At 42.8% G+C, this 22,921-nt stretch overlaps 1 protein-coding gene across 1 annotated transcript in view; it reads left to right on the top strand.

Annotated features, from left to right (window-relative positions):
* The window catches only part of sobpa (sine oculis binding protein homolog a), a 49,325-nt gene extending 26,404 nt beyond the window's left edge, over window positions 1-22,921 (top strand). The window contains exons 5-7 of the mRNA XM_080513494.1: window positions 8,451-8,546; window positions 13,790-15,842; window positions 17,359-22,921. Of these exons, the coding sequence (XP_080369620.1) occupies window positions 8,451-8,546; window positions 13,790-15,841 (2,148 nt within the window). The 3' untranslated portion in view covers window position 15,842; window positions 17,359-22,921. The remainder of the gene's footprint in view (window positions 1-8,450; window positions 8,547-13,789; window positions 15,843-17,358) is intronic.

The raw sequence follows: 22,921 nt of genomic DNA, 5'->3' as shown, positions 1-22,921 counted from the left end.
TCGTCATGGACTCAATTGCGCAATGTAATAATTTTTAATTAAGTGTTCCACTTCATTTTCCCATGACAAAGCATGTGAGACTATAGAGCGGTCGTCTGTTGATAATTCAGAGCATGATTTGTGTGGAGAAAAATCCTCCCTGACCAAATTGGAATAAAACTTAGGCGGTGGGTGATTGTCTGAAGTGGCAGAACTGAGTTTTAGAGTTTGTGCATTGTTTCCGACGCACATAGTTCCATCCTTTGGTTTGGTGGCGTCATTAAAGTTAACTTTTGAAGAACAATGTTTAGTCATATTTATATGTTTTACAGTTTGTCTTGTTATAGACAGCGATGTAGCAACCCCATCAGAGCAGCATCAGCGACTAATCTACATAATAATCTACATAAAAGGGGAAAAAATTATGTTAAATTGAGCAGTGTTGCATTCAAAACATTTTTTTTTTGTGCAAGTGCAAGTCATTTGAGAGAGAGAGAGAGAGTTGATCAGCCATGGAGCGCAGTTGGAGTTGCGTGATGCACCTGAACGCATCGCCTGGGTCAGGAAGACAGAAATATCACTTTTCGGGGACATTTTGGAGAAACAGAGACACCCAAAACAGTGCAGGTACAGGCGGACGTAGAATTTGGTGACATGACGCCCGTTAACTCATAGAAAATCCATAAATTAGCCTCGTCATTGTTTAAGCCAAAGGTTTCAAAGCGTATGGGGGAAAAAAGTAGCGGCTTATAGTCCGGAAATGACGGTATGTCATTTAGATGCTCTATAATTAAGATTTATGACAATGAAGCATCAATATAAGCAGCATCAGTGGACAATCTTATATAGTTGATATAATGAAGATGCTCATCTGTGGGAGATGTATTATACAAGTGAGGTCAAATTGATGCTGTTGGATCATAATGTCACATACAGGACTGAGACAGTTTAGAATCAATAATATCCTTCTCTGCTTGTAAACTAGATTTTATTGAAATACTTGAATTCGCCTGTCAAATTAACAGTGGAGTAGATAGCGGCTGCAGTTCTCCAGATTTACAACGATTTCACCAATAACAACCACAACAACAACAACAACAACAACAACAACAACAACAACAACAACAAAAGCTCACAAATTTCAGTAATTGCCTCACTGAATAATTATTGTTAACCCGTGACAGATCGAACCTCGTTTGGATCCAGTCTCACACGTTGAACGTTTGCGTTTCAGCACCACAAAACACAGGACAAGGCCCACTCTGCCACCGCGGCTCAATTTCTCTATTTTGTCTGGCTTTTGCACATTCATGCAGGCCAATTTGTGTAAGCGATACCCACATGTTTCTTTTCTCATGCACCCACAAGGTTGGCCACAACAACACAGCCTGCAGGATTTCTCTCTCCTTTTTTTTCTCTCTCTCTCTCTCCCAGCAGGAAAAAAAAAAGAAAAGAAATTGTCATGGTTGCAAAAAAAACCAGAGGATCTCATGTCTCCATACGCTTTGGATAGAGGAGAGGAGACGTGGGGGAGGAAGGGGGGTAGTAGTGCAAAAGGGGGGTGGGGGGGTGGGCATTATGTTGCATGAAATATCTTCAGCTGCCTCATCCATGAAACCTGATCCCCTCCTAGGGTGACTCTGGCTGCTGCTTTCTCACACCCCTGCACATCTCCACGTCTATGCGGCGCTTGTTTGTGTGTGGCGCGAGATGATTGATAGTTTAACTCGGGCTAATCACTTATGCGCCTGTTTACAGCGGTGCCTTAAGCTCCGGGATTAGTTTGTATGGAAGGTGCTGCTTCCTCGCCGGTTTCCGCCGCTCAATTATTCCGTCTGTCACCTCGCTCCTGCCTGCTCACTTTCATTCTCTCTTTTGACTGGTCCTCTATTGATTCAGACGACGCAGCTTGGCTGCTTTTTTTTTTTTCTTCTTCTTCTTGTTTTGTAATGCACTGCGGCTCAGCGCCCCCCTGCGTGCGAGCGCGTTGTGCGCGGGCTTTTCCATGCCATGTGCCCCCCCCCCCCCCCAACAGCCAGTTTCCTCTGAAAGTTGTCTCGTTTGTTTGTTTGTTTGTTTTCCTCCTTCGATCTTTGGGCAGGTTGGAGGTTTAGAGTGAAAATATGAAATTAGTGACGGGAGTGTAAGCTTTGAGCCGGTGGCTGCTTGGCTGTCACGCGCTGCTTATCTGACTCCCACGCACGCACACACACACACACACACACACACACACACACACGCACACACACACACACACACACACACACCCCAGTAAACTCGCACGCTCATTGGACAAAGTGCCAGCATTAAGTGAGGCAATTAGCAGTGATGAATTACACTGCGATTGTGAATTCCCGGAGGGAGGGAGGGTGGGGGCGGGGTGGTGAAACTCGGAGTACGGTGTTGCTTTGAGACGGATCAAATTTAAGTTCTGCACAGGAAAGTTATTGAACGGTGCGTTTGTTCAGTTTTGTGTAGCATTTTTAAACATTTGTGTGTTCATCACATGATCCACATTATTGCACCACTTTTCTCATACCATATTTTATGTTGTGCGAACTGTGAACCCTTGGCCTTCAAAAACATCCACATAAGGTCCAGATGTACTGATTTCTCCACATGGAGTTTGTTAAATGTAATCTTTGTGTTTGTTTAAATTCAACATAGAAAAAAACAAATACTTGAAATTCTTTCATTTCTCTGAAAAAAATTTAATGAAGAAAAATCATATTCGAATGCCTAGTGCATGTGGAAAGAAAAAAAAAGCGTGGAGCAGGTAGAGAGGAGGCTCCAGCTCGTGTTGTGCAGGTTGTTTCTGCCGCAGTGCCAAGCTTTTTGTTCACACCATGAAATTCCCCCCCGGAGACCCGAGACCTCCATCAGTGTCTTTCCCCGGGAGCTCCCTCCAGGCGCGAGGGGGCAGAGTGCCGCTTCATGTCAGCCCAGAAATGTCACATCACCTCCATCTCACACACACACACACACACACACACACACACACACACACACACACACACACACACAGTCTTCTCCTGCACATACACCCCCGCCCCCGCCCCCCCCCCTGTGGTTGCTTTCCCGCTCCAGAAAACTCTACAAAATTTACTTTGCATCTCCATCGGCTGCCTGGAAAAGGCACGTGCACAAAAGGACGAGAGCGCTCGTGCGCGTGTGCGGCCAGCCTGTGGAAACTCCGTCGCGCACGACGAGGAGTGTTCAAAAGTGTCTTGCCTATTGCGGGCCGGGCTCACTGGGGGGTTAGGAAAGCCTTGAGGCCCGCCTGACACAGCTCGGGGGCTCCGGGAAGAAGGTGATTATCTCATAGCTGCCAGCCATCCAGCTCCAATAAAGACAAAAGGAAACTCTCCCGACTAACTAGGCGTCGGGATCGCACCAGCGAAGGAAGTCAAACTTGTGCTGTAGGTGCGACAGACACCACTCACACACACACACACACACACACACGGAAACAAAAAGTGAAGTAACAAGTGCACGGTATGTGCACACGCACTTCACACTGCACGCTTTAGACGTATCGCGGTGACCGCACGGAGGAAGAAAATGCATTTTGTAACCTTGTAAGATACCAAGTAGCAATTCAGCAATCCACAATCCAGTCGGCGTGCCAAAGAGACGTTATTCTATACTGAGAGGAACATTTCCTACACTCGTTAAAAAGAGATTTAGTCCAGGTAAACTGCCTCACATCATTCTTTCTGTGGATTATACAGCAGTAGTAATATGCTCACAAAAATACACAGATCAGTATATTGCTTTAAAGACGGACACTGGTTTTGTGTCTCCAATGTCGGCACTGACAAAAGCTTGGTGAATGATTTCTCAAAATCATTGAATTCAGAATTAAATTGCTCCTGAACATATACTTTTTAAAAAAAATTGCATGTTCAAATTTTATATTCTTATGAAATGAGGTGATAAAATAAAAGGTTTCACCGTATAGTGTGATGATATTGTACCACATTATGATGTGAAAAGATAAAGATGTTTATAAGCTGACACTATAAGATAAGATTTAACAATTTATCTTTGAATATTTAAAATTGCACAATTTCATGACGTGATATTAACATGCATCGTTCAACAAAAAGACTAAATTAAGGAAGGATTAACTTTACACAACAATAAATGAATAAAATCTCATTGAAAACAAAAGAAATGCAACAAGTCAATATATAGTAACATAATTCAATCCTCTTCTGTGATAAGAAAATTATATAATGCAATATTCTATGCACACGATGTGATAGAGAATCTTAATATCATATATTGCCACATTTAGTGTCGAGTTTAAGTTGTAGTGAGGTGTAATTTTCTTATTATACATAATATTGCTGCTCCATACAAAATATATTATTATAGATTTAAGTTTAACAATGTATTTGCAGAAAGTTTTTTTATGACATTATTAACACATAACCTATTCATCAACTCATAACCTAGTATGATGAAAATGAGTAATTCAAGATTTTTTCTTTTTTTATATATACATTTTTTGATGAAATACTATTATATTTAAAAATGGAATATTTGCGATCATAATATGAAAGAAAGTTTTCCTGCTATACGATTGGAAGCAAATTCTCATGTTATAATGTAAAAACACAACATTCTACTGATCCAACATGATGAGGATCCAACAGAATGACGTGATATTATATCACCAGTTTATACTGATACATCTTTATGGGTACAATACATATCCCAACTTCTGGAGACGGCAGGAAAAAAAAAAGGTTTTTAATCTGCGAATACCCCAAAAAAATAAGAATAGATTTTATTCCCGTATTAGAATCAGGTCGTGTGACGTAGTGATTTGTTTGTCCGTCATGCGCTCGCAGGACTGAACTGCTCTCTTCTAAACTGTGAAAAAGGCAAAGACAAACCTCTCATTTTTCAGCTCAGTGCCTCAGTCGCCCCCGTTCTCACTTTAGTGGCGTCACACCTTCATTTGCGGTGTGTTGTGCTTGGCTGTGTTTGTCTCCGGATTTGGATGAGGCTTCATCTGAGCATCTTTCTTTTGGGGGAAATTTTGGCAGGTGATAGACAGAAACACACACATGCACACACACACACACACATACGCCTGGACATTGGTGTGTGTGTGTATGTGTGTGCCCAGATGGAAGGTTGCGTGGTGGCAGCTGGCGTGACGTCTCCCTCAGGACTGCGGCGTCGCCGGAGGGGGGAGTCTGAGCGGACGCTGTCCTGCTCTGTGCTTCTTGTGAGGGAACCTGGGCAGGATGGCAGCTGCGGTTTGACTGGTGCGATGGCAGCTCCACATTATGGAGGCACAAAGAAGCACCTTTAAACACAAAGACACGACTACATCTGTCTGTCTCTCTGTCTCTCTGTCTGTGTGTCTGTGTGTCTGTCCGTCCAATCGTCTACCAGTCCGCCTCGGTCCTCTCTCCTGTATGTGTTTGAGGCTCCCAGTGTGCGGCTCACGCCTCGTTCACAGTGCCAACACCTCATTAGTACAATATGCAAATGAACTGGCGCAGGGCCAGAGGGTCAGAGCACAAACTGGAGACGGAATAATAGCACAATGCTGCATCTTTGTGTGCGTGTGTGTGCGTGTGTGTGTGTGAGTGTGTGTGCGTGCGTGCTTGTCCTCAAGTGCCTGCCGAGATTCATTCCTCTCCTCACCTGTCTTTGTCCCCACGCCGGGTCCACGCTGCGCGTTATGTGGGTCAGCCCTCGCCCACTGTTCATTTAGTGCCCTGACAGCTTCTAAATAACCTCCACCCTGACATCTCCACCCGCCGCCCCCCCCCCCCCAACCCCCCCCCGACCAACTTGCAGTTACGCATCATCTCTGCTGCATTGTTCCACGTTTGGTTTCCTCCGTTCTGGAACCCAAACAACCGTTTGGAACTACGTCACCTTTTGAACTGGAAACCCTACCTCTGAGGTGTGGGAGGCAGATGGGTGCAAAGGCAAACTCAATCAATCCTTGGGCATGAAAGATGGGAAATAAATGCCAGCTTTCACCTTTTTTTTAATTATTATTATTATTATTATTGAACAAACAGAGCTGAAGGCCAGATTATTCCCATGGAGGGTTACAGGGAACATAATCTGAAAGAGAGGCACTCTGCAGGACCAGTTTGGTTTGGTGACGAATGCACATAATTGACGTTCAATCTCCTTTTCTGATAACGGCGTCTCGGTGTCCCGTGGCTGTGAAATATTTAATGATATCAAACTGAGGTCTGCGCTCTATAAAAGTACATTTCATTTGACGAGCCACAATGGAGCAGTTTGGGATTGTGCCAGAGGGAGTGGAAAAAAGAAAGGCTCTTCCGATAACTTCTTTGTACCAAAATTGCCCACACCTGGCATAACAGCACCAACTGCTTCAGTTTGCACACTGCGCATAATGAATGAGTCATGGCGAGCAGGAGAGGGGCGCTCCTGTACCAGCTGCTGGTAGCGTTTAAAGGAGGTATGCATTGTGAGAGGAGAGGAAATCCACTGCAGCTACTGTATGCGCGAATTAATCGGACGGCGGCGTGTGTTTAAGGTCTGAGAAATCGTTAGCAGGAAAAAAAAAAAAAAAAAAACGCGAAACATTCCAGTTACTCTTCAAGTAGTGATACGACCGAAATACGAGCGCGTTCCCTCCTCATTACCCCTTCAGCCTGTAGTACCTCAGGAAGTTACGCCGAACTAATAAGGGCAACTATTTATCATCCACTCATTAATTCATCCATTAATCATTCACCATCCATCCATTTATCATCGATGCGTCAAACATCCATTCTATTCATCATTCATCCAACCGTTAATTTTGCTTTACATTACTTGCCTATCAGCCCATCCATCCATCCATCCATTCATCCTTTCATACATGTGCCGTTTTGTGTGGTCTGGTAATCCGCAGCCTTCATTAATTGTAATTAGACTTTTTTTCTTTTTAACCCATTACAAATCAGCTAATCCGGTTCCATGTGGCTATTATTGCCTCTAAAGAAAACTCAATTGATTACCTAATTTATACTTATTTCTTTATTCGTTAGCAACCTGCGTTATGTTGGTCGGTGTATCTAGAGCAATTGTTCTCATCGGTGTGTCTTCGGCTTCAAGAACAGAGTTGATATGCGTTTCCATGTGAGCCGGCAGTACATTCAGTCACTTATTGTCTTTTAACCTTATTCAAAATGTCTGATTAAGTTTCGTTTTGAAAGGCAGCTTGTTTTCTTTTAAGTGTTGTTGGATGTTTGACGTTGACCTTGAATGTTTGAGTGACTGTGAAACAAAAGCAGACCGGAGCATTGTAATTTTCAGTTTTTGTCCTTTATACCTTTATTTCCTTAACTTAAATTTTTCAACACTCTTATCTAATTTTGACATTTTCTCTTTGGTTGGGACAATCAACAGGTTTTTGCTCATATACCTGCATGCTGTGTGTGTATTTGATCTTTGTGACTTCCTTACAAAAATATATTTATAACCTATAAAATTGTAAAAGATGTGACATCAGGTGGGTGGGACCTTTTACAGGGAAATATTTTCTATTTCGGAGCAGCTCTATGCTATAAATTCAGAAAAATGTGTGAATTTGTTCAGAACTATTATATATCGGTGTTTATATGCTTCCATATATATATCCATGCAACTTTGTTATTTTCATTAAACATATTTCTTTCAGTCTCTGAACTCATCGTCAAGTTTCAAATCCCAGCTCCCATAATATCACCTGCCAATACAGTGTCCTTCTATGAATACAGACTGAGTTGAAGTTTTTTTTTTCTGAAATATGCTCCAACTGTTGTGTCGTGTTGTCATCACCACTCCGAAAAATTCTAAACACTTTGCAAAGGTGAAGTGCTTTAATTCAGCCTGAGTTTGTGTGGTGGGAAATTTATTCACAAAATGAAGCATTTGTAAAGCTATCAAACTATATAGACCAAGTCTCTCGTGACCTTCTATTATAACCCGTTAGTGGACCTTAAAACCTTAAAAAAAAACAAAAAAACAAAAAACGCTTTTCATTTGTAATAATAGTGACGTGGCTGTCTGACTTTTGTATGGCTCCTGCTTTTTACATTACACTTTACCATGGTAAAACCCAAAGAGCTCTCAGAGCTCCACACTTAGATTTGATGTTGCTTTTTTTTTTTTTTTTTCCATTTTCAAATGTGGTAAATTGTTAATGTTGACTTAGATGGATGAGACCTTCAATGTACACACAGCTGCTGACGAAAGCACCAGACCCCCCCCCCCCCCCCCCCCCCCCCCCCAAGACTGCACATGCATGCTGCACCCTCACACCCCGTTGATTGGTTTGTCCGCAAACCAATGACTGTTCACCCATTTTTTACAGCCACCGTTTCTGTTCATTTTGCCTCAGTGTTGTTTTCCATTTCTGAGTTGTCCTTGTTGCCTCTGTTCACCTGTTTATTTTTTGTCCATCCGTAAAAAGAAGCCATTATTTCTCCCCCCCCCAGGCGAGAGACGACGATGGCCTCGGTGGGAAATTACCCCAGCACAGCTTTACTCAGGACACGCCCAGGCTTGTCTTCAAGACAAACAGCGATGTGCTTGTAAGGACCATAACCCATTCAACACCAGATAGAGTTTAAGCTTGTTGGCTAACTGCACCAGGATGTTTTAATGCTGTTCTGTTGTTCCAAGTGTTTTATTTTCTTTCAATGCTGATATGTGACTGGGCCTTTTTTCAGATTTGGGCATTACTGTAAAAACAAAACAAAAACAAAAAAAATTATATTAAACAACAGACTGATCCTTAGCTTCGCACACTCCCCTCCCCAAAAAAATAAGCTAGTACACAAGTGGGATTCCTATTCAAACTTTTAAAATTGCATACATTTTTAAGTTTCAGCTCCTCATATCTTTATTCAATCATTATGCTTTGCTCCTTTTCATTATGCATCATATTCAGAGTGGTTTTTTTTTGTTTTCTTGCATTTTATCCAAATTCATTCACATTCAAAGTGTGTAAAATTGAATGATTGTCTATTTATTGGAATGCATTGTGTATTTTTGCTCATTCACCAATATTCATTGAGCTTCTAGAGATTTGCAGGCCTTTACCTAATACTGAAGTTCTCAGGTAAATAGGAAGTGACTGCTAATATTAGAATCCTCTTTAAAACTATAATAAAAGCGTTGTTTTTGTTTAGTTTTGTTTTACATTTCATCACATGCAAATAATCCCAAAGCATGATCAATTGTGTTTAATCAACAGGTTCAGAGGTGGATATTATGTTTTAACAAGCTAATTTCTCCTTTTTTGCAGTTTTCCATTAAATAAAAGAAGCTCAAATCAGTTCATGATAAGTCCAAGGCTGTATCATTACACTTTGACTGCACAGTGATCATAGCAAGAATGTAATTGCGACTACTGTAACTATTGAAACTAAAACATGTTTTTACACTTCATTAGTTGCAGATTTTAACAAAATATGATAAACTGTGTTTATTAACCTACAGGGGAAAAAAAGCATCAGACTGATTTTCTGGTTTATGCTGGTGTGACGTCACAAGCATGTGGGATTTATTACATTTCAACAAGCTAATTTCTCCTTCTTTTTTTTTGCATGTATGGCTTAGAATAAGATCTTCGATAGGCTGCGACGCAACCAGATTTATAATCGTATTTATTTAGAGGCCAACAGAGACGCTTGGTCTGAGGAAGCTCAGCCTGCTGCGGTGACATTCAGCCACAATCCTTGTCTCATCAGTCTTGCAGCTGGAGTTATTTTACTCTCCATGTGAGCACGAGCGTGCGCCGTGAAATATAGTGCAATTGAGCTTCACCTGGACAAGTGAAAATGGCCTTTGTGTGTCACATCCATAATGACTGATGGGACGGCTGGCTGTGATAAGAGCAGCCTCTCCGGGAGTGTAGTCCTCATCCTCTTCGGCTTTTATCGACAGTCTTAACTTTTCATGCTTGGTTCCAGTTTTTAATGAACAAGTAAGGTACTTACAGCAGGAGAGGATATGAACCAGATTTATTTCCCTCTTTTTCGAGCCAGGTAATTATAACAATCAAAATAGTGAATGAGGCCGCTGTAAACGGATAGCTTGGCTAATCATTGTAATAAGTCCACATGTTGCAGATGGTCTGTTATGCGTCCCCAAAGTTTAATTTTCTTGCGTAAACTTCAGTGTAAGCTCTACTTTGTTTTCTTTCTCCCGAGGACCAGTTGCTTTAAGATGACAGTCTGTTACTACGTAATCTAGTTTTTTGGACCGAGTCCATAAGGAGACGAGTGCAGTGTTTCTGCAGTGTCGGCGTAGATACTTTGCTTCAGATTGTTTGAAGTGTTGGATGATTTAACCATGAAAAAAAGATTGGAGACAGCGCCTTGCTTCGAGCACCTGGTTCGTTTTCACGGGGTTTAATCCCCGTGTTTTGCAACCCGTGCGATTACGACAGCAATCTGAGAAGTGTCAAAAGCATCACGTATCGTCCTCAGCGAGCAGGGGGATCTGGGAGTTGGGGCTAGGAGGGAGGGAGATACCAGCCTCTCCCTCGATGCACTTTTCCTGCTTTAACCCTCCTCATTTTCTAAAACCTCTCCATTCTACATAGATAAGCACGCTGCCTCTTACAAAACATTACAATATGCGCAACTGCCTGAAGCCCTTCAGCCTCTTAACCCTCTGCAACCTCTTCTTCTCTCTCTTCATTGTCTAATTCCTTCACATCCGCTGTACTGCCGTCAAACATCTGCAAACCTCTTCCTCGTCCGTTCCTCTAAAACCTGTTGGCCCACAACCGTCTCTTCCTTTTTCCTTTGTTACCCCCCCCCAGCAACCTGCCCCCAAGAAAAGATCCCAGTTCTTCATTCCATGAATTACCTCTCCTAACTTTTGTCTTCACACCTAATTAGGCAGTGATACTAGTTGTTGTTCGATCTCGGGGTAAGGGAGTGATTCTTGAATCCCACTGACCCATTCGCGTGTGGCCACCGCGCATCTTTAGGAATGCGGTAATTGTTGCAACGCAAATGGTTAAAACATTGCCGCCATTGCTGGTTCGTTGGCCACGATGGAAATAAATGACCATAATTACATCCAACTGCAAACATCTGTGTGCAGGAGAGGGAGAGGGAGAGGGAGCAAGGAAAAGAGAAAGCACAACTCCATTAGCGTAATGCGCAGTGAAATTTCACTCACGGTGCAGAAAGTCGTTAAGTGCTCTCCATCTGTCTTTCTGAGTCGAGGAAAATTTCAGCACATTTATTATTTAAAATATCCAGGGCCTACCATTATCCAACTCAACTTGATGAGAGCACCTTTTTGACTTTTACTCAGTCATGCCTCATTGAATTATCTTGGGCTAAATGGGCAGTTATAGCGCGTCGGATTTGAGAGTCTGGCATCGGAACTCTTGCTGCTCTGTGTTTAAACATTGTAGCCGCCACGTAGTCCTTAAATCCTCCGACTGTTTGTCCTAAACCTTGGGCTGTACCAGCCGGTTATGAAGTTATTCTGCCTGAGAGACACAGTTTAACCTATTTGGATTCAGACTTTGGTCTTTTTAATGCGCCAGTGTTTGAAGCAGTGCACCTTTTGGGCCACAATTGAATGTAAATCATGTCATCCGTACAATGACGCTGATGTTTGACACACGTTGCTGCTACAAGACAGCATGCTATGAAATCCTGGCCGGTGTTACGACACGTTTGGCCAAACAGCCCGATGTGAGTCCACTGTCTTTCAGCTGCTGCCAGACATGCCCCTGCCAAATAAACCGATATGTAGCGTGCAGAATTAAGTTTATCCACCTTCCAGTTGCATCCCTCAACTTATTAGCATTCAGCAGGGGGGCTTAAGGGTCCGCATGATGGATGGATGTCGTTGAAGGGTCTGACAACTGATTAATGCCTTAATTATCTCCAGCGAGGACCTGCCACTCCTCCCAGAGCTGACAGAGTGAGCTGTGTGTGGCCTGACGAGTAACGCCATGTTCAGGGCTCGCCCACTGCTATCTGCTCTACCAGGGTCACATCCATTTTCTTCCCCTCGAGAAAAAATGTGCACGTTTCGCACTGAAAAGGTGTGTAACGTCGACGAAACAGTGGGGCAGGGCGTTTTGGGATCTTTCCCACTGCGGCGACCTAGAAGGACAAGATTTCCATTGAGCTTGCGCGTGTTTGGACCCGGCGGTAGTTTTGTTCGAGCACAGGGAAAGTGATTTAACAGTGTGATATATAAAGAGATAAACAACACCCAACTGTGTGAATGAAACTGCGAGCTCAGAGTCCCACTGCACCTGTGAAAGATAAGGATCTTGTAAAATAGCTTCAGTGATACTTGGAGAACAATAACTGACTTAGATTAGCGTCACAAAGAATTATATCAGTGGGAAAGAATATGCACAAAAAAAAGAGCAAAAATTAATCAGATCAGAGTTCTTCAAACTGTGAATTGTAAATCATCTCAAAACAAATCATCTACTCAAAAATGATAGTTGCACTGATGCTTAACTACATTATTTTATTGCATTTTCAGGATAATATAATACTTGTTTTATGTACGTCTTTTATTATTTTGTATCACAGCATGCATCCATAAATGGTCCCACATATTGTTTTGTGTACATACCGCAACACATGTGCAATGTCCCCAAGTAGCTGATTTCAATTTAATCTCAGATTGACACAAAAATCTCACAAAAAGGGTTTAAAAAAAAGCAAAGCAGCGTAATTCCAGAACAACTGTTGGCACATCAGTTTTTAGCAAATATAAGTGTCAATCCAAAGTTTCAGAGAAAAGATGTGAACGGTTGGCCTCAATTCATTACACAATAAAAGATTCAAACGGTATATTACATTTCATTTTTTAAACATTCAACAATAATTTTGAATATTCCTCAGAATTTATAGAGACACACTTTTTGAGTTTAGCTTAAATGTGGCTGTGTGTTGCATTAGAATTTTTAGCAGACTCGCCATTCAACCCTAAGTAAACGAGTCCTGTAATACCACTCTGTACAATTGGATGGTGTGGTGAGTCGCTCCCTATTCTTCCCAGAGAATTACAGAAGAAAAAAATCTCTGGTATTCAAACAGAGGACAGACTGAACATTAACTCATTTCACAATAGTAAATCACAACACCTTGGATCAGGCAGTGAAGGGCATAACCTCAACTTATTTAACATGCATGAAAGTCCTTTTATACTATAACAGAGTCTACATTTTAGATTCAGACTTGTCTTAGCGGGGATATTTATTGACGAGCTGGAACCTAATTCAAAACCAAATGTTGAAGTACTCTTGAGGAAATGTGTCTTTTTGCTTTGAGGCGTTGGGCTCTTGGGTGCCTGTTGTTAAATGATACTTAAGTGCATCCTGACTACCAGCAGGAGGCGTAAATGGGTATTCCTTGTTGGACAGAGAGTTAAAGGCAAAGTCATTTCAATAGCACTTAGCAGTCGAATGTCAGTATGTGCACAATCTAGTCTTCTGTAAGACTAGAGTGGAACAAACAGTGATGCAGATGCATGCTCAAACGCATACATTAGATGAACTGAATGCAGACAAGTATGTTCATACAGACTTCAGAGTTAAGTGTTTACTCTTGACTTATCTGTAAAAGCAGTTACAAATAGAGCTGGCTTCCCAAAAAAGATTATATACTTTTTGAAATGGGCTTATCTCCAGATGGTGTGGAAGCTGAGCTACGTCTCTTTCTGGGTACTTAAACCAAAATTGAGCTGTATCTCATCCAAACCAAATTAGAAGTCTTTTGTTTACAGGTTGACAGACACTGATACGGTATATGTTTTTTGTTTTTGTTTTACCTCACAGGTGTGTGACTGGTGCAAACATATTCGCCACACTAAGGAGTATTTGGACTTTGGTGCTGGTGAGCGGAGGCTGCAGTTCTGCAGTGCCAAATGCTTAAACCAATATAAGATGGACATTTTCTACAAGGAGACGCAGGCTGCGCTACCTGGAGCATTGTGCAACCCAGGACACGGGGCTGGTGTGGATGGCAAGCCAGAGTGCAGTGGTGGGGTGCAGCTGCTCACGCCTGAATCCTGGGGAACGCCTTTGACGGACCTTCGACGTAAAGCTCCTTCACCGGGGGGACCTTCATGCGGGTCTGCTTTGCCACTTTCCACTTCTTCTGCCACCTCACCCTCAGACACTGCTGCTGTCTGCTCCCCGTCGTCCTCTTCAGCCAAAATCCCCACACCCAGGCCACACGAAAGCCCCACACTTCCCCCTCCGCCTGTTCCAACTTTGCACCCATCAGTTGGGGTTCCCCCTGGTAGCCCGCCCATGGTAATGACACCACGAGGACCCATGCCCCTGCCTCTGTTCATGGAGCATCAAATGATGCAGCAGATTCGTCCACCATATCTTCGCCCCTCGGTCCATCCAGGAGGGCCAAACAGCCCGCTGTCAAATCCCATCATCCCTGGTATTGGTCCACCACCTCCCCCGAGGACCCTTGGTTCAGCATCAAGCCCCATGCATAGGCCTCTCTTGTCTCCACATGTCCACCCATCATCCAATCCTAACCCTGGCATGATGCCTCCACATCCTGGGCTCCATATGCCGGGCCTCCCCCCTTTCCCCCCAGTTAACATGATGCCCAATGGACCCATCCCCTTGCCCCCAATGATGAACTTTGGCATGCCATCTTTGGCACCATTGGTACCCCCACCAACTCTTTTAGTCCCATACCCTGTCATTGTACCCCTGCCAGTTCCTATTCCTATTCCAATCCCAATCCCTTTCAATCCCAAATCTTCCAGGGACCAACCTGAAAGCAATGGCTCTGTCCGCAATGCCCCAGACCCTTCTGAAGGTTCAGCCTCTGGGCCTCACTCTCCAGGCTCTTCTGGAGGTGACAGAGGGGAACAGAAGTTAGAGCCAGGTCCTGGAGAGAGCTTTTCTCCTGTGCGCTCAGAGAGAAGCAGGACAGCTTTAGTTGATTTGACTGTAAAGGCGGAGGACAATTCAGGCAACCTTTGTTTAGCCAGTGGGCCTGCACTGATTGATGGGGTTATTGATCTCACTGTGGGCCAAAGGCCCTGCCAATCACAGGTAATTCAAAGGATGCTACCTGGAGTTCAGGTCAAAGTCGAGACAGAAGTTGAATCCAGATCTCCACCGCTGGTGTGGAGAGAAGTGAAAGGAAATCGAGATCGTGAGGAGGATGGTCTGAACTCACTGGGCCTCCTCAGTTCTGCAGAGCTGGAAGGGGGCACACAAACAAGCACACTGGAATCATCAGCCCTACCCTCCAGCAACGGCAGCCCTTCAAGTAAATTCGATCCTTCAATAAACCAGCTAAGTCCCTGTGTCTCTAACCTTACAACACCATCCTTGCCAAGTCCCGTACGGACACAACCTCTACTCCTCCCCCAGTTCCAAACAAGCCCCGCTGCCCCTTGTAATGTAATAGTTAATGGTACAGGATGGCATCCACTTCTTAATCCAGCATATGAATCTTGCCCTGACCGAAGAGGAGATATGGTTAAGGGAGAAGGGGGCACTGGGGAGCCAACAGCCAATGGTGAGCTGGAACATGAGGCACTGAAAGAGAACAATTGCTCAGTGGGTGAGTGGGATCCAGGTAAGCGGGTCTCAGCACAAGATGAGCTAGTGAACAGGGCAGAGGGGAAGCCAGATCCGGACTCCAACTCGGAGGAAGGGGAACATGCCTATGCCCTGCCACTGCTGTCAACAGGTGGCTGCGTTGTCATCCAGCCTGTGCCAAAGCCCACCGCCGACAAGGCGGCCATCCTGTCCTGCTCCATTAGTGCACCGCTATCAGCCGCCGGGAGTCCTGAGCTGGAGCCGCCACTGAAGAGGAGGTGTCTGCGAATTCGCAATCAAAACAAATGAGGTTGGTTAACCCCCAGTGTCTTCCTGTGAGCAACTTATGGTTATGCTCTTGGCTTCAGATGAGATTTATTCAGTGACATTTTGTAATTCAAAGCAGGGTGCCCATCATATTATCACTTGTGTTTGATTTTTTTTTTTTTCTTTTTAAATGTCTCATATTCCCCAGATGTAGCCTTTCACAAATTCAGGTTCTTCCTTTTAAACATTTTCTTTAATGAGGTGTTTGGTATTCCCTTTTAGTCATTTAATCTTCAAATCTGAAAAGGTTATTTAGTATTTATTATGATAATTTCTCAACGTGAGACTTGATTCAAGGATAGACAGAGTTTATATGCAAACAGTACGGACTCTGTCAAACAATATTGAACAGAATAATTGCTTTAAAAAATCGGCACGTGTTTCAACTCTGTTGAGACAGATGTGCAGGTATCTGAATTTGTCTTTGAAATAATTCCTCAACAAAAGATTACATTGCATCAGCTTTGACTCAGACATGCTTTGAATAAAGTCTGTATTCTGGCTTCATTTGGTGCATTTAGGCTGGCCTCCACCATACCTAGGTAACTGATTATTAGCCTTTGTATAAGCAAGTGTTCAATTTGAACTTCTGGATCCAACAAAGAAACAAGTTCATATTTATATGTCACCCATGTACAGTTTCCTTTGTGATTCCGATGTTTTAAGGTTTATTTTTCTGGACCGCATGTTTAACCAACATGTTAATTTACCAGACACATATTTCCCACGCAAGTTTGCGTGTTGCTTTTATATCATCAGAGGAGCACTTGTTGCTTTGCTGTGAGTGGCAGATTACCCTTGTGAGCGCCGAGATGGAAATGGGAAGTCTTTCACACCGAAGGATTTATTCAGCACATTAATGCTAAATTTAATGATGCTCTCATCAAGTTATTAATTAAATGAAATTGTATTCAAGAGCAATTGAAGTCCAATTCAGGTTGTGGTAACAGGAGGCGAGTGCTCTGAATAAGATTAATTGGTGAGGACAAAAGATGGAAATCAAGCCCCGTGCTCGGGTGGCGCTGCTAAATGCAAACCTGCAGCTGCAATGAACATAAGTGATGTACTTTAATCTGCAGATATTTAGCGATACACTATTTATGATTATTGATATTGGAGATTGCAAAAGGGTGAGTGCTGTGGCTCACCTCTTGGTACTTGCCCGCGTTATCATTAGGCATTCATTTTGAAATATCTAAAACACGATGTAAAATTTATGCCAGCAGAGAAGCAGATGTTGAATATTTTATTTTCTATTTGCCCAAAAGTGCCCTCAAGCTGATACTGATTGCATGTGCCGCAGTGAACAAACTAAAAATTAAGAAATACTGCGAGAACGTGGTCCTCTGGGATTCAAACGTCAAAAATCTGTCTCACTCCAAACTCAACAGGACCCTCATGCTTTGCATTCACCTTAAAGCTTTTGCTCGTATTCATGCATCAAATTTACCCAAAGCGGCCTTGACTCAGTCTAATTCTCCTCCCACTCTGTTTCACAGATGGATGCTCTGAGGACCGCAGTGCCATCAACGACACTCACTTGTCCACCCCCCCACCTCCGGATCCCACCACTCCCAACTGCACTGCTCACACGAATACACACAGTCCTCACCCATCGTCCAGTCCACCAGCACCACAGATCGCCTTCGACCACGAATAAGAGTCCCAACAAAACCCAATGACATGTATCATAGCCGAGCGAACGGGACTCCCTTTCTCGTCTGTGTAACAGACACTGATGGACTTCAGAAGACTGATATCGCATCCGGCCATTCTTTGAAGTGGAAATGATATATTCCTGCAACAGGAGGACTTTCACCCCGCCGGTTCTCTCCTCGTTTAGAGACTCTCAGCCCATACTGCAATCCACCTCCCCCCCATCAAGCAAGTTGTTTCCCTCGTACAATGGAAGGCCGTCACTTTTCTGATATTGAAAGCCGCTGCCATGGAATTAGCATCATCCATTCTGTAGGCTGCAAAAACCACCATCTGTACATATATATTGCAACCTCTACTGCAATTTTCAGAGAGGAGGGACTTTTCTATAGTTTCTAAAAAAATATTAAGGGTACTACCTTTTTGTCACATGGTCACACAACTGAGAACCCTTTGCAGTTTTCAACACTATTTAGCATTAGCTGGCAAACCACAGCAGCAACTGACAAAACCCGGTATTTGCTTTTAAGACTGGAAGCATCCAGGTAGATTCATCATGGCTTCATTTGTCCATAGAAACCACTGAGCTTTTTTTTTTGTTTCTCTCCAAGATCATTTCAGAGCATCATTTCGCAGTGCAAAGGGAGACAACAAAATCAGAGAGATGCCTTGGTTCAGACAGGTTCGTGAAAAATGTATTTCCTCTCAGCAGGTCACTGCAAAGCACCTATTCTAAAAGGGGCAACATTAGGAGGAAGGTGAGGAAGATGGATGGATCATATGTAGGAATGTCTTTTAAGAAACTAGGTTCAGCAAGGAGTTAAAAATCAACGATCCTTTTCGACTGTGTAACATCAAGGTGAAGTCGCTTGAAGACAAACCAGGATTATTTCCATAATATAATCAAGTGTCATCTAAATTCAACATTACCAGTATGATTCATGCCCGACCCATGATTGCGACCTCTACTGGCCTTGGTAGTTATAGCAGGAAGTAATCCATATGTGGAGGATGTAGTGAATTGATGGATCACCCACATTTTTTGGGGAGTTTCATCTGAGACACCAGCTTTTCATTCTAAGTAAGGATTCAACACCTCAAACCTTGCTCTCCAGTAAATATTATTAAACCACAATGTATTTGCCAAAACAAAACATTCATTAGAGGAGCAACAAATATGTTCATGACAAAGGTTTTATTTGACACTTACTTGGAAAAATGTAACATAAATGTAATGTATGATACGGAAGTCATACAGAATTCAGCTTCCATGCGAGGATAAATTGATTGTTTATTCTGATGGGTTGTAAGTCAAAGCAAATAATGCAACGTGACTTAAGGGACATCATGAAGAGATCTTTTAATGAGGGGCTGTGGAACTGTCCTTGGACACAAAACCTCCCTCAATTTTGTTAAGAACCATTTTCTGTTGAATCTGCCAACTGTAGAAAATGTTAACTTTCACCAGCGAGTGACGGCGCGTGGGCGGACTCTCGTAGCCTCTGCCATTTTCTTTCCCGCATCTGTTTGTTTGCTTTTAAACTCTTTCAGGAAATCGGACATATTGTTGCACAAAAGCGAAGCGATTGTCGTGATAATCATTGCTGTTATTGACATTTTGCGAGCCTTCGGGCACAATGCGTGTGCTTAAACTTTAAGCCCCACTCCAAAAAAAAAAAAAAAGTCATTCAAGCCCCCGCTGTGTCAGAACAGTTTGAGGCTTCGCTGCACCTCCAAAAGGAAAACTGGGATGGCTCAGTAATGTGGAACCTCTGCCAACCAGCGGCGGGTACCCTCTCCCGCAGGCTAGTTCTTAATCTCTTCTATAATAGATTACCAGTGATGTTCCTGTCATGGGTTAGTTTGAGACTGACTGCTCTCAATGGGCGTTGGGAGGCCAACTCTCATCAAATATTCTGTTGGGACATGCAGAAAGAAAAGCTGAACTGGCAATAATTAGAAACATATTGTTGCCTTTTGTTCTACTACTCCTGCCAAGTTGTTTATTTATTATTATTTTTTGACAATTCTTATTTGTTTATTTACACAACCTTGACTCGATAGACTTGTTGGCGTCAATAAGCTGTGATTGTCCTCTCATACGTCGCTACGAACGTACAAAATATTTGAATGTCGTTTGCTTCTATGACCAGTCCATTGATTTACCTCTATTTTGACGTAAATATTGTTTTCAAAATTCACTGATAACACTTTTACATTGGTGTCTCGCTACCTTAATAAATAACAGATAACGCAAAACGCTGCTATGTTACACTGTTAAGGAGAATTTTAAGTTTTTGCAAGTTTTCTTCAGATACCAGGAGCTGAAAACAGTGTAATGGTGTAATAACGTGGCTCATGTGAGAAGTACATTTACCTAAATATGTGGACTCACCTTGATGAATACTGGCTGAAGAATACAGCCCAAAACCGCTCTGCGTGACACTGCAGCACTTGGTATTTTCTCCACCATTAAGTACACATTTGATTCCACTTTGACACTTTTTCTGCTCCATTGTGGCCTGTTGATGTTTGTTTATGATTCAATATTTTTTTTTAAATATCGCTGGTAACAAGTAAAACATTGAAAGTCGACTGCTTTACAACCAAAGATGCTGTAATACACACGAAGTTGAGCAATGTTGTTATAAGAAAGATAATAATGTATGTATTTATAACTGCATGTTTTAGTATGAGAGGACAGTTACAGCATTGTGAAGTCAACATTTATCTACAGCCAGACTGCACTCCCGGTGTTGTGCTTGACTCGGTGTCGGACCTCGTGTTCGTTCTCTCGGCCAGTTCAGATAAACAACATGTCTGAATGTCACCTGTCCAGTTCGATGTGATCCGGTTACACCGTGGCTTAAGCCTGCGAGCTGGGACGCTGTCACACAAAGGCGGCATTTTAGTTTACTCTCCCGTGGAGGAGTTTCATCGCAGCAGCATGAGACAAGGTATCATCACATGCCAAAGGCCTCTGTGTGTTTAAACAAAACATGTCACCTAGTTTTGTCTGGAAATGGGATTCAAAACTGAAAATTTGAGCAGATAATTTGTAGTTGCCACAACAAAAAGCACTTATTTAAAAAAAAAAAAGAAAGAAGAAAAAGAGGACTACACTGTGAGGACACAGGCAAACATAAGTGGATGTCAAAAGCGATATTACTGTAAAACGACCTTTTTTATTTTATTTTGTTCAATCTAAAAAGAACTCAAATGTGCCAGCGAAAGTAGAGTGGAATAATAATTCTGGCGGATAACGGACAATGCAAAGTTGAGCCTCGCATTAGGGATCGCCGTTTGTCCTGCAGCTTCCATCTAATTCGCCGCCGCCGCCGTGGGATGCCGCTCGATTCGCGTCGTGTCCAAATGAGGTCTAACTTCCATGCCTCTCATGCATCACAGAGTGAATCCAGCTCGGTGTGCGTGTTTGTATGTGATCAGAGGGCCCGGCTGAGATTACACAGCGTCCGCTCGGATTGAGCAGTGTGCAACTCTATCTGCTGCCTGTTAGTCAGGCATTTAGACTTAGCTTGCCGCTTGCCAAGGCCCAGCTTTGGTGTCACTTTAAGCATTTCCTTGCCCCCCCCTGCTTCTTTTTCTCCACACAAGTTGAAGAGCCCTGTTTTTTTGTTTTTTGTTTTTTTTGTTTTTTTGTGCTGCTTTGTTTTCACTGCTGAGCAGCATTTGTCCTTCGGTCTTTTGGAAAATTCAGTTTATATTCAGAAGAGTAGACACTTTTCTCGTGGTGCAGACATTTAAACTCGATGCTGTGGTTTTTTTCATGGCTTTAATACCTAAAGTAATTGATAATTATTTACATTGAAGCCCCCCCCCCCCCCCCCCCTCCACATGGTGTGACGATCCCTATCCAGGCCGATGCTTAAATCAATCAGCTTCAGCTTTCAGAAGCAGTGATCTGCTTTTAAGAAATGTCTGTAGTTTAATTCCTCCAGGCAATATTTAGACACCAAATTTTCTCCATTGTTCTTGTCTTAATGACTGAAGCCACAAGGGGTCGCCTCTGAGTAACAACTGCATTTGAGTCCAGTATAGAAATGAACCATGTTGAACTTCATGCATCCACCCAACGCCTACATTTCCTTGTCATTGAGAAAACACTGCTACAGCTTCATTCTGTTCAGACAGACGTCTGAACACATTAATCCGGCACAAAAGTAATGAAGCATTTTCTCGAAAATGTCAACAATATTCTTTTAAATGTACTCCCCAGAGAACACATGTTAATTGTTTTGGAGACCTTTACCTGACCTTTCTCCTGGTGCCGCCACCACCAGGCCACATTTGCAAGTTTCCTCCAGCTTGCCGCTGATTTCTCTCTCTCTCTCTCTCTCTCTCTCTCTCTCTCTCTCTTCTTCTCTGAGTAGGTCGTTCTCTGTTCAAAAGGTTGAGAGGGCTCTATTTTAATGAAGAACTAACTACAATCCATTGTTACGCCTCCTTTCAGCCTACTCGCCACACACACACACACACACACACACACACACACACACAAAACGTGGCCAATTACGTCTGTTCTTAATCTGCGCCACACTGTGTTGGCGTTTTAGGCAGTTAAACAGTCTCAGAGAGGCATTTGGAAATCCTGGACCTCTGCAACAGTCTTTGCGACGGCGACGTGACAATGTGGCGACAAATCTCCAGCATTCCTATCTGTTTTTCCTTCCTGTTTTTCATTTTTGATGAAAGACTGCTGGCGTGGTCAACGGCCTGGATTATGCAATGACAACTTATTCCGAACCGGGCTGACATGAGGCATCGTGTCACCTTCGATAAACAACAGAGAAGTTGCCTTAACTCTTGCTTGTATAATCTCTCCAGTTAAGACAATGACGCCCCGCGTGTGAGGATAGACTCTCCCTTCTTTGTACAAAATGAAATATACCAGAAACAACAACTTTGTTATCTTGCTAGTGTCAATGTATAGATGATCAGCTTTTCTGTAACTTGTATGGACCGTCACATTTTTGCTAAGAAGACAACCTCCTCTCCTTCTCTCCCCCCCGTGTCCTTGTTCCTAAACATCCAACCTGTTCAGCGTTTTAACTCGTGGTGGACTGTCAATCTTTTTGTGTACATTTTATAGTATTATTTATTGTTGACACGTTTTTGCATTTGCATATAATAAGAAGAATAAACCAGTGAAGGTGGTTGGACCTGAGCATTCTATTCTGATGTAAATGCCTGGTGAACAGTGAAATGCTTTTTTTAATTATTAAAAATGGAGAGAGAACAGTGATACAAGGAGGTCTTTTTATTATGAAGATGTAACATGTACATAACATGTGGCCAAAATTGCTTTGGGGAAGAAGAAAAAAACCCCTTTCTTTTGTGTTGTAACGGTATTTGTTTTATTCAATGAATTGCCCATGAAGACAAATA

Source organism: Blennius ocellaris (genome assembly GCF_963422515.1).
Source record: "Blennius ocellaris genome assembly, chromosome: 17".
Taxonomy (NCBI): Eukaryota; Metazoa; Chordata; class Actinopteri; order Blenniiformes; family Blenniidae; genus Blennius; species Blennius ocellaris.
The sequence above is the reverse complement of the archived record's forward strand: the minus strand, read 5'-3'. Positions and strand labels throughout refer to the sequence as shown.